At 34.5% G+C, this 12,283-nt stretch overlaps 1 protein-coding gene across 2 annotated transcripts in view; it reads left to right on the top strand.

Annotated features, from left to right (window-relative positions):
- The window catches only part of Krit1 (KRIT1, ankyrin repeat containing), a 51,270-nt gene that overhangs the window by 16,006 nt on the left and 22,981 nt on the right, over positions 1 to 12,283 (top strand). For both annotated transcript variants that reach the window (XM_005388010.2, XM_005388011.2), the window contains exons 9-12: positions 1,815 to 1,971; positions 2,770 to 2,877; positions 6,611 to 6,767; positions 7,476 to 7,627. In XM_005388010.2, coding sequence (XP_005388067.1) covers positions 1,815 to 1,971; positions 2,770 to 2,877; positions 6,611 to 6,767; positions 7,476 to 7,627 — 574 coding nt within the window. The remainder of the gene's footprint in view (positions 1 to 1,814; positions 1,972 to 2,769; positions 2,878 to 6,610; positions 6,768 to 7,475; positions 7,628 to 12,283) is intronic.

The following is a 12,283-nucleotide window of genomic DNA, read 5'->3' as shown; positions in this document are numbered from 1 at the left end:
TGCCCTCTGAACGTTCTGTTTTGATCTTTTGATGATAGTAGGTCCCCAACTTACGAACGAGTTCTGCTCTGGGAGAATGTTTGTAAATCATATTTGTTCGTAAGTCCAACAAAGTGAGTCTTACATACCTTTGGTACAAGTATGTGGTGTAAAGCAAAAGAAAACTTCACACATTCCATGTCCTTGTTCCTTAGAATTGCGCCAGTGGTTGAACAGTTCATGTTTTAAGAAGGTGACATCTACCATCTTTTCGCCTTGATTCACTCTCAATTATTTTTCACTTTTGTTTCCATGGTTATTCCTTTGCACTTCTTAGCAGCCCCTCCGCCTCAGCACTGCTTTTCCTCTTGCTTCCGGGCTCTGATTGAGCACTTTACTACCATACACTATCATATTTACAGTAAACACAGAGCAGCACAACTGTGACAATGTCTGGCAGACATGTGAGCTACTTCTGCAATTTGTCCACATCTATAAATGTTCATAATATGAGGTCCGTTCTTACCTGTGAAAATTTGCAACTTGAATATTCATGCATCAGGGACTTACTGTACTGTACATGTGCCGCTGTCACAATTACAATGTCTGCCCCATGGAAAAAGTAGTAACAGTGTTCTTAGGCATGGCAAAATACATTAGGCTAATAGTTACATTAATAACTATTAAATGTCATTGCAGAATCCAAGGTCCTTTATTCATTCTTTCAGTGTTTATTACATTGGATTTGACTGGCTCCCCTTGTACATACCAACCCTGCATTTCCAGTTGCCCACTAAACAATATGGTCCCATACTTTTCATGCACAAGGCACTTTAGATTTCAGTAATACCATCCCTCTCCTTAAACTGTTTCCAGCTATGTAGAAAAAAGAGGAACATAAACAGGGACGAAATTGGGTAATGAGAGAAGTCCCATAAAAGAAACAAAAATGTTAAAATACATTCTACACACCTCTTCAGTTATTTCCTATTAAAAAGCCAGTTTAAATTGTTCTTCCATAACATTTTTAAGGGTTATCTTAGACTGAAATCATACCTTTGCTGATTTTCTTAAAAAAGAATTTGGATTTAACAAATATGAAGTCCCTGATTTTGTTAACTGTTGCTTAAATCCTAAGAAAATTATCTAACTAATCCAAGCCTTCAGAGCAAGGACCATGTATCTTATATATTTTGTCATCCACATTGCCTAATATAGCAACTACATGCAGAATTGACTTTGGGCCTATTTTGTAAATCATAACCAGGCCTAAAGGTAAAATATTCTTTTAAGTTTGTGACCTCCTAATTGAGTCTTTTTGTTTGTTTGTTTGGTTTTTGGCGCTCGGAGATTGAACCTAGGGTCTTGCACATGCTAAGTACATGTTCTACCACTGAGCTATACCTCAGCCCCCTGAACTTATTTTTGACTAAAAATTATACCTCCCTAAATACAACCTTTGTAGTTTGTATCACATGTTTTCTCTGTCATCTGCTCCAGAGTACATTTTCTCTCAGTTGACCAGGGACAGAAACAATTTAATTGAACTAGAATAATTTTTTTTTTTTTTTTGGTTTTTCTCCGGTACCGGGAACCGAACTCACGACCTTGCGCCTGCCAGGCAGGGGCTTTTGCCGCTGAGCTAAATCCCCAGCCCCTGAACTAGAATAATTAATAAAAACTTCCTAAGCATTGGAAACTTTTACATCAGTGTCTTAGTCTGTTAATCCTTTCTTCTCTGCCCCAGAGAAATCTCTTTCAAATAACACCTAAAATTTGGATTTTTCTTAAAACATTTCAAATGATTTTTTTTAGTAAGCTTTACTTTTTTATAGGTATGGAAAAGTTGAGGCCACTCGCATATTATTAGAGAAAGGAAAGTGCAATCCAAACCTTTTAAATGGACAGCTGAGTTCTCCTCTGCATTTTGCTGCTAGAGGAGGACATGCCGAAATAGTACAGATTCTTCTAAGCCATCCAGAAATTGACCGAGTAAGTTACTTTCCAGTTTTCTCTTTTTAATGTTTAAGCAGTAAATAATAAATAATGACACAAAAGTGTTCAATTATGGTTAAGAGGTCAGCTGAAAAATAAAAATTTCACGTTATAGAATAATAATCATATATGAGCTATGCTTTTAAACATAAATTATTTAAAATTTTTATTATTGTGAAATGTACCTCACATAAAATTTACAAGTTTAGGGCTGGGCATGGTGGCTCATGCCTATAATCCCAGCTCTCCAGAGGCTGAGGCAGAAGTAGTGCTGCAAGTTTGAGGCCAGCCTGGGCTACAAAATGAGTTCAAGGCCAACTTAACTGCATAATGAAACCCTGTCTCAAAAAGAGAAAAAAAGAAAAAAATTACAGTTTAACCATTTTTAGGTGCATGGTTAGTCAGCACTGAGTACACCCATGTTATCATGTAACCGTTACTGCTCTCCACATACATAAAATTTTGCCTCTTCATTTTATATTGTACTTCTAAAAAAAGTCTTGAAAAAGGAAAAATTTTTCTACTCATTTTCTAGAATTTGTTGTAACAAATATTTCATAAGAGAAATAAAACCATTATTGTCTTTGTTGTATCTGTATCAGAACTTAAAAAAATAACCACATTGATTAATCCTTGAGTCTTTTGTCTTTGTCAATTCTTGTGTAAGTATTATATGTACTGAGTATAATTAATATTCACTTAATACTGAAACTTTGATTAATTGAATGACATTCTTCCTTAGAATAGCATATATTTTGTAATATCTTTTTTCCTTTTTCCCCTCCACATTTCTAGCACATAACAGACCAACAAGGAAGATCCCCACTAAATATCTGTGAAGAAAACAAACAAAATAACTGGGAAGAAGCAGCAAAGTTGTTGAAGGAGGCCCTTAACAAACCAGTAAGAATTATCTTCATAAATATCGAGAGCCAAACATAGTATTAAACTGATAGATAATTTGAAGATCTTTAGCAAGAAAAGGATAAATTCCTTCTTTACTACCATAAAACCTCATTATTAGAATTCGTGTGTATTAAATTTGTTATAATTCCTAATATTTGGACATTTGCTGCATAACCAAACAAAACTTGGAAAAATAATTAAAGCTTTCTGGACAGTTAGTATTAATATAAAATTAATATTAATGTAATATTAAAATTAATATAATTAATATAGATCATTGGTAGAATGCATGAGGCTCTGGGTTCAATCCCCTTTACACACAGAAATAAATAAATAAATCTAATTTCCAATATAATCTCCGTGTAGTCATGTGTCACTTAACAATGGAATATAGGGGCCAGGGATATAGCTCAGTGGCACAAACACCTGCCTGGCAAGTGTAAGGTCCTGAGTTCAATTCCCAGAACAAAAAAAACAACAACAAAAAAATGGAATACATTTTATGGAATGCATCAATTGGTGGTTTTTTGTCCATAGACTGTATTTACACAAACCAAAATGGTATAGCCACCTATATACCTAGCCTAGTATATGTTATATACTGTCATTTATGTTTTTCTGTCATTGACCAAAACTTGAAGTGTCACGTGACTATACTTGCTGTGTTGATTCCAAATAATTCCAGCCTATTTATTGAAGTACTTCTCTCTAGTTAGATTTTGTAAGCAACACTTCTATTTATAAATGATAGCATTGCATGTCAGTTTTTTATTTAGTCTCATCAAGTTAATCAACAACAAACTTATTTTCCTTGGCACACATCTATAATCCCAGCACTGTGGAGGCTGAGGAAGGAGAATTGTTGCAAGTTTGAGGCCAGCCTGGGCTTTAAAGTGAGCTCAAGGCCAGCCTCAACTGCATAGCAAGACCTTGTCTCAAAAAAACACCCAAAAAAAAAAAAAAACCACCTTATTTTATTCCTCATAAAAGTAAAGTAAGTGATTTTTTAAATTCTGCTAATTCAACCTGGTATTTTCATCTTATTATACCAAAATAAACTCGTAAATCTAATGCTGGGCGTGCATAGCTGTTAAAAGAATATTGTATTTAAAAAGAGTATAACGTTTAATTAATGACGTGTAGAAATGAACTAATAATTAGAAGGAATTCAGTTATACCCAAAAGTTGTAGTGGTAATAAAATTATCAGCAATTTTTAAAACTTTTAAAATTTATAAATGAGATAAAAAGATTTGTGCCCTCAGTTAAATAATGAAAACTTAATTCCAACAGATATAACTCAGATATCTTTGCTTTTCAGACATCACCATCAACTGGACAATATCAGGTTAATCTCCCAAACAAGTGGACAGCGAAGGCTTAAATAAATGAGACAACTGAAATGGTTTTAGGGCCCCAGGAGGTTCCAAACCCTCTAACTGAATTCATAAATCTCTGGGTTAAGACAGAGAACTTTTCTGGGCCCCTTATTTATTTTGTTTTCATACAAAGGAGGAGGATACTAAAGAAAATGCAGGAATCTTGCAGGACTTTGGGAAATACTTTTTCAAGTAGTAAATTATGTCAAGAGAACTACCTTATCTTTAGGCTGGCATTTATTGTAGGATTGTGAGCCTGCAGCTGCAGTCTCCTTTTAATTTTGGGGCTGGAGCCAGACATCCTCAGCTGTGGCCTTGTCTTGTCTTTTGAGGCGTCTCAGCTTCGTAGGCCAGTACAGGCCTCAGCAGTGAACTCACAGAGGTTCACTTCCTATGAGTTAACTGCCCATCTTCAGACAAGGTGCCTAGGCTTTGGGCAACTCACAAGTAAACATGGAAAGCCAATTGGTTCATATTAAATTCTACTCAGCTGCTTTGCAGTGGTCTCCATCAGGACAATAAGTATTTGTTGAATGTCTCTTAGAGTTTATCATTAACTGTTGTGAAATGATAAGGAATATATCATCTCTGTCTTTGAAGACTCATACACATACCAAACTCACTCATATACATTTTGTCAAAACAGTATTCCAAGTGCATATAACAGTTAGTTAAGGAAATAAATAGAAGCACCTTTATGTTCTACTTCATTACAATTTATTTTCTAACTATAATAATAACACATTTTTATTTCTGGGATAATTTTTATATTTTGAGTGGATAAAAGGCATTAGGTACCTTGATCTAAAATGAGTTGGAAGAGTCTTTGCAGAGTTTTGAGTTTCCAGACGTTTCTTGTTTGCCAGGGATGCCTTGTAGAAGCCAAGCTGTACTTCCTGTGCGGCCTTTCCTGCCAGCTTGACCCCTGCGATGTGCGCTGCACCTAGACAGGTACCCAGGTCAGCCCCAGCAGCCCTGCCCCAGGGAGCGGCCTAGCTATCTATGGTGGGCTCGCCTGCTACTGCTCTCCGAGCCCAGTGTGATGGCCCAGATGGCTGCCACTGCAGCGGAGGTGGCTGTGAGCTCTGCTCAGGGCACATGCTGAGCCATGCCATATCTGGCGGCTTTGGCAAGGGAGGCAGTGGTAAGCCCTCAAAGCCAGACGCCACTTACCAGGAGCCTCAGGAAACCCAGCTGCTGTAGCAGAAAGAAGACTCTGGTGGCCCTTCTCATTGAGATAAAATAGGTTTTGGAGTGTGTGGTACCAGCCCAACACTGAGCTCTGTGATGGTTTCTATGAAGTGCTGAGGCAGTGCAGAATTGCAGACAGAGTAATCAGGAAGTTGACGTTGGAGTACTGGGAATTCAATCCCAACCAAGTTACTGTAGCACAGAAACGTAGCTACTAATGAAAGTGTATAATCATTAAATTCAGCCTCTCATTATAGCTTCAGAATGGTGATGGAAGAGGGTGTATTGGCCATATAGAAGTCACCAGATTGTCTATATTTGGGCCAGATATCTCTGTGCCCTCCTTAAACCAGCAGTTGTAATGATATTAGTTCAATTAATTAGAATAAAGTGATTTTTTCTCCCCAAAAAAGTAAAATGAGTTGGCTTGGAACTTATTTAGAAGCATCAGATGTTTCCCACAATAAATATCTATTGAGAATTGCCACTACTTTGGGGTTTTCTGAAGTGAGGGAACGAATGGCTCAAAATCCATTGTTCTACAACTTTTGCCTGCAAGGTTTTCCATTGTAGACTTATCTTTATTACAAGTTATTACTGGTACATATTTCTTCAGTATGATTTATGGCCTGCTAAACTCATGAGGTACTTGACTAACACTAGATTCAAATCTAAATCTCCCATATGACATTTCCATTTTAAAAACTGAAATATCCTGTCAATTTGGAATTCAGTATTTTTTAAAAAGCCATTTTCCTTAGTTTCCTAAACTAAGGAACCATTGACTATAGAGAAGATAATTTAGAAATTATGAATAATGGAAGTAAAATGTTTTAAAAGTATTTTCAACAAGTTCTCATTTGAAAGTTTTTTTTATATTTTCTGTATTAGAAATCTCTACTAGAGCTAGCTGTGATGGCACATGCCTGTGACCTCAGCCCTCTGGAGACTGAGGCAGGGATATCTCTTTGAGTTCAAGTCCAGCCTACTCCACATAGTGAGTTCAAGGCCAGTCCTTATATAGTGAAACCTTGTCTCAAAAAAGGAAAAGAAAAGAAAAATCTATACTGAAGGATATGAAGTTGAAAGTAAAGTATCTTCATGTGTGTGATACATAATTTTTAAGCAGGTTGCATAATTCGTTATTATTTTTTGTCCCAGTATGAGAAAGTACGAATCTACAGAATGGATGGATCATACCGTTCTGTTGAACTGAAGCACGGAAATAACACCACAGTGCAGCAGATAATGGAAGGCATGCGTCTCTCTCAGGAAACTCAGCAGTATTTCACTATTTGGATCTGTTCAGAAAACCTTAGTAAGAAAGTTTTTTTATTTTATTGTTCAAACCTTATTATTCCTTCTTGGGAGTAGGTTGGTGAACTTCAGTATAACATATTTATTACTGAGTTTAAATTTAAAGTTAAAATAATAACTGTGTTCTCTTTTATCTAAATTATTAGTGTTGAAACTGCTGAAACAGGTAAGTTCCTAGGCCCCCTTCCTTGCTTTTTTCAAAGCATTCTGTAAGTTGTAGGAGCCCAAATTTTTCTTCTCCTGTGATGGCATTTTATTTCAATTCCATTAAACATGGCTCATACAATTTGTCTTTTTTTTCTGTCTTAACCTCAAAATAATATAGATGCTTTCTTTATATTAGTTTATTATCTAACCTTTTTAGTTAAAATCAACCTAATGTCACTGTAGATCTGTCCCAGTATTATACAAATGTACACAATTAATGACTGATGTGGTTGGTTATCTAATGGTTGAATTTTAGTAATTTTAACACTATATTCATCATGTCGTAATTGAATAGGCTGTAATGTAATTAAGAATTACAGTTATCTTTCTAAAAGCAGTTATCTATAAATTAGGTAGTAATAATGATTAAGTAACGATTCAAATTTAGAGCTTTATATATACTTGGTACTTTAGTAGAGCTAGTTGAATGTAGAGTTTCTATGCGTTGATATAATTGATTTATTTTTACATTACCATTTGTAAAAGAAAAGGTGTTTTTCAGGCCTTCAGCTTAAACCTTATCATAAGCCTTTGCAACATGTTCATGACTGGCCAGAAATACTTGCTGAACTGACTAATTTGGATCCCCAAAGAGAAACGCCACAGCTTTTCCTAAGAAGAGATGTGAGACTTCCTTTGGAAGTTGAAAAAAAGGTTTGCTTGAATATCTTATTTACAGTCATTTAAATGCACAAAATCTATTTGAAACCTACCATAGATGCTAGAGGCAGAAATTGTTATTCCTGTACTATGTTGTTTTACTTCTGTTTTTCTGTTCAGTCCCTATATCCCAATGGTGTTTATACAGTTTCAGTTACAAAACCCTTCGTTGGTACTTGTTTCCTTTCCACTCTCATTGTCTCATTTTTTTACAGAAGAAACAGTAATGCTATCATTAAAAAAATTAGCAATTGGATAGGGAAAGAATTTATATGAAATTTTTAAGAATAGGAAATGGTGTCAAAGGTAAACTTGAGGGCTAATCAGTTGTGTAAATTTTAATTCCAAAGAAGACATGGGAGAGAACAGAAGGAAAAAAGAACTGAATATATTTGCAAGCAAGACATAAAGTTATTTTCCATAATAAGTAACTGTTCTTGATTCAAGCAGAGAACTACATAGGTAGTAAAAAATAAGAATAGAATTTAAATTTGATAGAAAGATCTGTCCTAGACAAGTACTTTATGCTGCATTTGAATAGTTTTAGAAAAGAGGTAAGGTAATATCTTCAGAACGACAAATGAGACAAGGGAGAAACCTAGGAAAAGATTAGAACAACTTCAAGTATGTTAATCTAAATACAATGATAACTATGAAAAAAAGTAGTCCCTTGCAAATGTGTACTAATAAAAATTTTAAAATTAAAAAAATCTAGCATGTTTTCATGATATAAACTCAGAAAACTAAGAAAGGATTTCCTTAGCATGATAAAATGTATTTATGAAAGACCAACAGCTAACATCATGCTCAAAGGTAAAAGACTTAAAACTTTGCTTCTATAAAGAACAATATAAGAATGCCATTTAGGCACTGTGATTTAATGGTATACTGGAAGTTCTAGCCAGAGCAGTTAGACCAGAAAAAAAAACCAAAGTCATCCAAGTTGGAAAGGAAAAAGTAAAACTATTTCTCTTTGCCAATGACATGACCCTAAAAATCCATTAAAAAGCTACTCAATCTAATGTATTGATTTAGGAAAGTTATAGGATAAAAGTTCAACAAACTAAAGGCAGTTCATGTTTCTATTTGCCACCAATGAGTAATCCAGAAAGGAAATTAAGAAATACATTAAAATAACAGCTACACTGGTGAGGAAGTAATATGCTATTTTTGACAACCCTTAGGCTGTAACTCCTTAATAGGTCCCTCTTGCATATCTCTGTCTTCCTGAGAAACCACTCTGAAGATACCACCACGTATTACAGCAGCCATTGATATTTTCCTACTAATCTATCCATAACTGTGTAAAGTTTGTAATGTTCCTATCCTATTTCATAAATGGATGTCTGTTTATTATTATGTGTTTCCTACAACAACCATTGAGAATAGTTAATGATTTTTCAATAGGTCACTCATGTATAGCTCTATTTATTTTCTTTAGAAGCCACTTTGAAGATACCAAAGTATAGTACAACAACTCTTGATAATCTACCTCTTTTGTCTGTAACTCACTATTATTTGTCTATTTGTTTTCCTGAGAAACTATTTTGTAGACAATAATATGTAAAACGATAACCATTGATAATTTCCTACCATTTTGTCTGTAATTTGCTAAGTCCCCCCTATTATTATGTTATCCTTCTTTTATTCTTTAAAATAAAAAAAAAAAAAAAACAGCTAAAAGAATAAAATAACCAGGAATTAACAAAAGAACTTCAAGACTTATATATTGCAAATACAGAACATTGCTGGAACATATGACTTAATTAATTAGAAAGATACCCCATGTTCAGGGTTAAGATTATTAATATTATTGAGCTATTGGTACTAGCAAAGTAACCTACAAGAGCAGGGCAATCTGTAACGAGATTTTAACAGCTTTTTGTGCAGCAATGTAAAAGATAGAGTTGCAAAGGGCCTCAGGTAGTCAAAACAATCTTGAAGAAAAAAGAATAAAGTTAAGGGATTTACATTTCCCAATTTCAACACATACTACTGTACTCAAATAATCAAAACATTGTGGAGCCGGGCGTCGTGGCGCACACCTGTAACCCCAGCACTCGGGAAGCTGAGGCAGGAGAATCGTTGCGAGTTCGAGGCCAGCCTGGGGTACAAAGTGAGCTCAAAGACAGCCTGATTGCATAACAAGACCCTGTCTCAAAAGAAAAAAAGAAAAAAAAAAACCATTGTGCTACTAACATAAGGATAAGTGTACAGACCAATGGAATAGAATTAACAGTCCAAAAGAAAACCCATATATACATCTGCAGTTAATTGATTTTTGGCAAAAGTACCAAATACATTTAATGATCAAAGAATAGTGACTTCAGATGGTACTGGTACAACTGAAAAATTAGCCTCTTATACATTGCAGATTAGAAATGTAAAATGGTACAACCACTGTAGAAAATAGTATGGTGGTGTTTCAAAAACCTGTTCATCAATTACCATGTGGTCAGCCATTCCCAATCCTAAATATATTCCTGAAATATTTGAAAACAGATTCAAAAGGATACATGTTATTCACCGTAACATTAAAGGTGGAACACCCTAAGTGTCCAGTAATGTGTGGATAAACAAGATGTGTATATATATATATATATGTATATGTGTGTGTGTGTGTATATATATATATACACACATACAACAAAATATTATTCAGTGATAAAAAGAAGTCTATGATACATGTCACAATACAAATAAACCCTGAAAATAAGCTAAGTGAAACAAGCTAGGCACAAAAGGGCAAATATATTGATTCCACTTATATTAAATAATATAGAATAGGCAAATTCACAAAGACAGTTGAGTACAGGTTACCAAATGTGATGGGAACAGGAAATGGAGAGGTTTTATTCTTTCTGTTTTTTGGGTGCTGGGGATCAAAATTAGGGCCTTATATATGCTAATCATGTGCTCTGCCACTGAACTACACCTCTAGCCTGAGGTTAAGTGTCCGTTTGCGGTCATGAAAAGCTGTAGAAATAGTGGCTGGCACATACTGTAAATATTTTTAATGCCACTAAATTATATACTTGAAAATGGTTAAATGGCTAAGTTTTTATGTTACGTATATTATTACAATTTTTAGAAATATTGTAATCCCAGCACTCAGGAGGCTGAGGCAGGAGGATCGCCATGAGTTTGAGGCCAGCCTGGGCTACATTGTGAGTTTAAGGCCAGCCTGGACTACACAAGACTCAGTCTCCAGAAAAACCCTCAAGTAATCTCAATGTATTCAGTCTACCTTCTCTACTCATGTAATATTTTTTAAATTGTCTGGTAGAGGATAGGAGTATTTATGATAACATGGATTATAAATAAATTGCATATTATACTATAAGGTAAACGCAAATAAAAAGAAGTAAGGCTTAGTAAATTATTAAGGTAAATCAGAGTATCATGATCATTAGTAAAATATTTTTATCCTTTTGTTCATGGTAGCATTGAAAAATTCCTATTTATAGAATTTGAAAATAAAATAGAATTGTATTTATTGGATAGCATCATTCTACTAGGATAACAACAGCTTGATTGCAATAAAAAAGAACAGTTGTTGATTAAAACTCACTTATAATAATATTGGGAATTTTATCTATTATCTAGTCAAACCTTTCAAATTAACCAGACCTGTTTTTGTTGTTGTTTGTTTGTTTTGAAACAGGGTCTTTCTACATCCTTCAGACTGGCCTTGAACTTACTATGTACCATAGGCTGCCTCACCTTCTTGAGTGATAGGATTACAGACATGCACCGCCATGCCCAGCTCCAAATCAGTTTTTATTAGAAAAATAAACTTTCATTCAGTCTTTTTTCCCTGAAGCATTTTGAGAAATTTTTAAAAACCATAGAAAAACCAGAGGTGATAGTGCATTCCTATAATCCCAGCACTTGGGAGGCTGAGGCAGGAGGATTGATCACTGCAAGTTTAAGGCCAGCAAGTTTAAGGCCAGCCTGTGAGTTCAGGCTTGTGAGTTCAAGGCCAGCTTACACTACTTAGCAAGATGTTGTTACAAAAAGCCAAAGAAAAGTTGAAACAATATAATTCACTCCACTGTTAACATTTTGCTACACTTACTTTATCTTTTGATGTCTTATTTTTCCTTTGTGAACCATTTTAAATTGAATTGCAGCTATCATGACCCTTCATCTGTACTTACTTTGGTAGTATTTTTCTAAGGACATGCCTACATACCTCAGCAAAGACACAGTTATATACCATAATACCATTTTCAGCCTAATAATATTAATATTTCCATAGTAACATCCAAATTCAAGATTTTTCCTAGTATTTAAAAAAAAAAATCTCCTAAGTAGCATCTCATCAAGGTTCATACTTTGTATTTGCTTCTTAGTCTCTTTTAATTTAAAATGGTCCCCTCATCTCTGTATTTTCAGTAAGGTCTCTGTCAATTTCTTTTTATAATATTCTCTAGAATACTGTAAGCTAGAAAATAGAATTTAGCTTGACAAAAATAATTCTGTTTTCTGGCTTACATTTCAAATACTTTATTCATTCAGAAACTTTATAATTGGTGATTGTTGTCAAGTAGAAATATATCTATAGACTAGCATTTCTCTTTGTTAATCTTACTGGATAAGATTTTTTAAAATTAAAGAAAAGCTGTACTCTTCTTAATGATTCTACTT

The sequence above is a fragment of the Chinchilla lanigera genome, unplaced genomic scaffold (genome assembly GCF_000276665.1).
Source record: "Chinchilla lanigera isolate Chin_1 unplaced genomic scaffold, ChiLan1.0 scaffold00031, whole genome shotgun sequence".
In the NCBI taxonomy this organism is placed as follows: domain Eukaryota; kingdom Metazoa; phylum Chordata; class Mammalia; order Rodentia; family Chinchillidae; genus Chinchilla; species Chinchilla lanigera.
The sequence above is the reverse complement of the archived record's forward strand: the minus strand, read 5'-3'. Positions and strand labels throughout refer to the sequence as shown.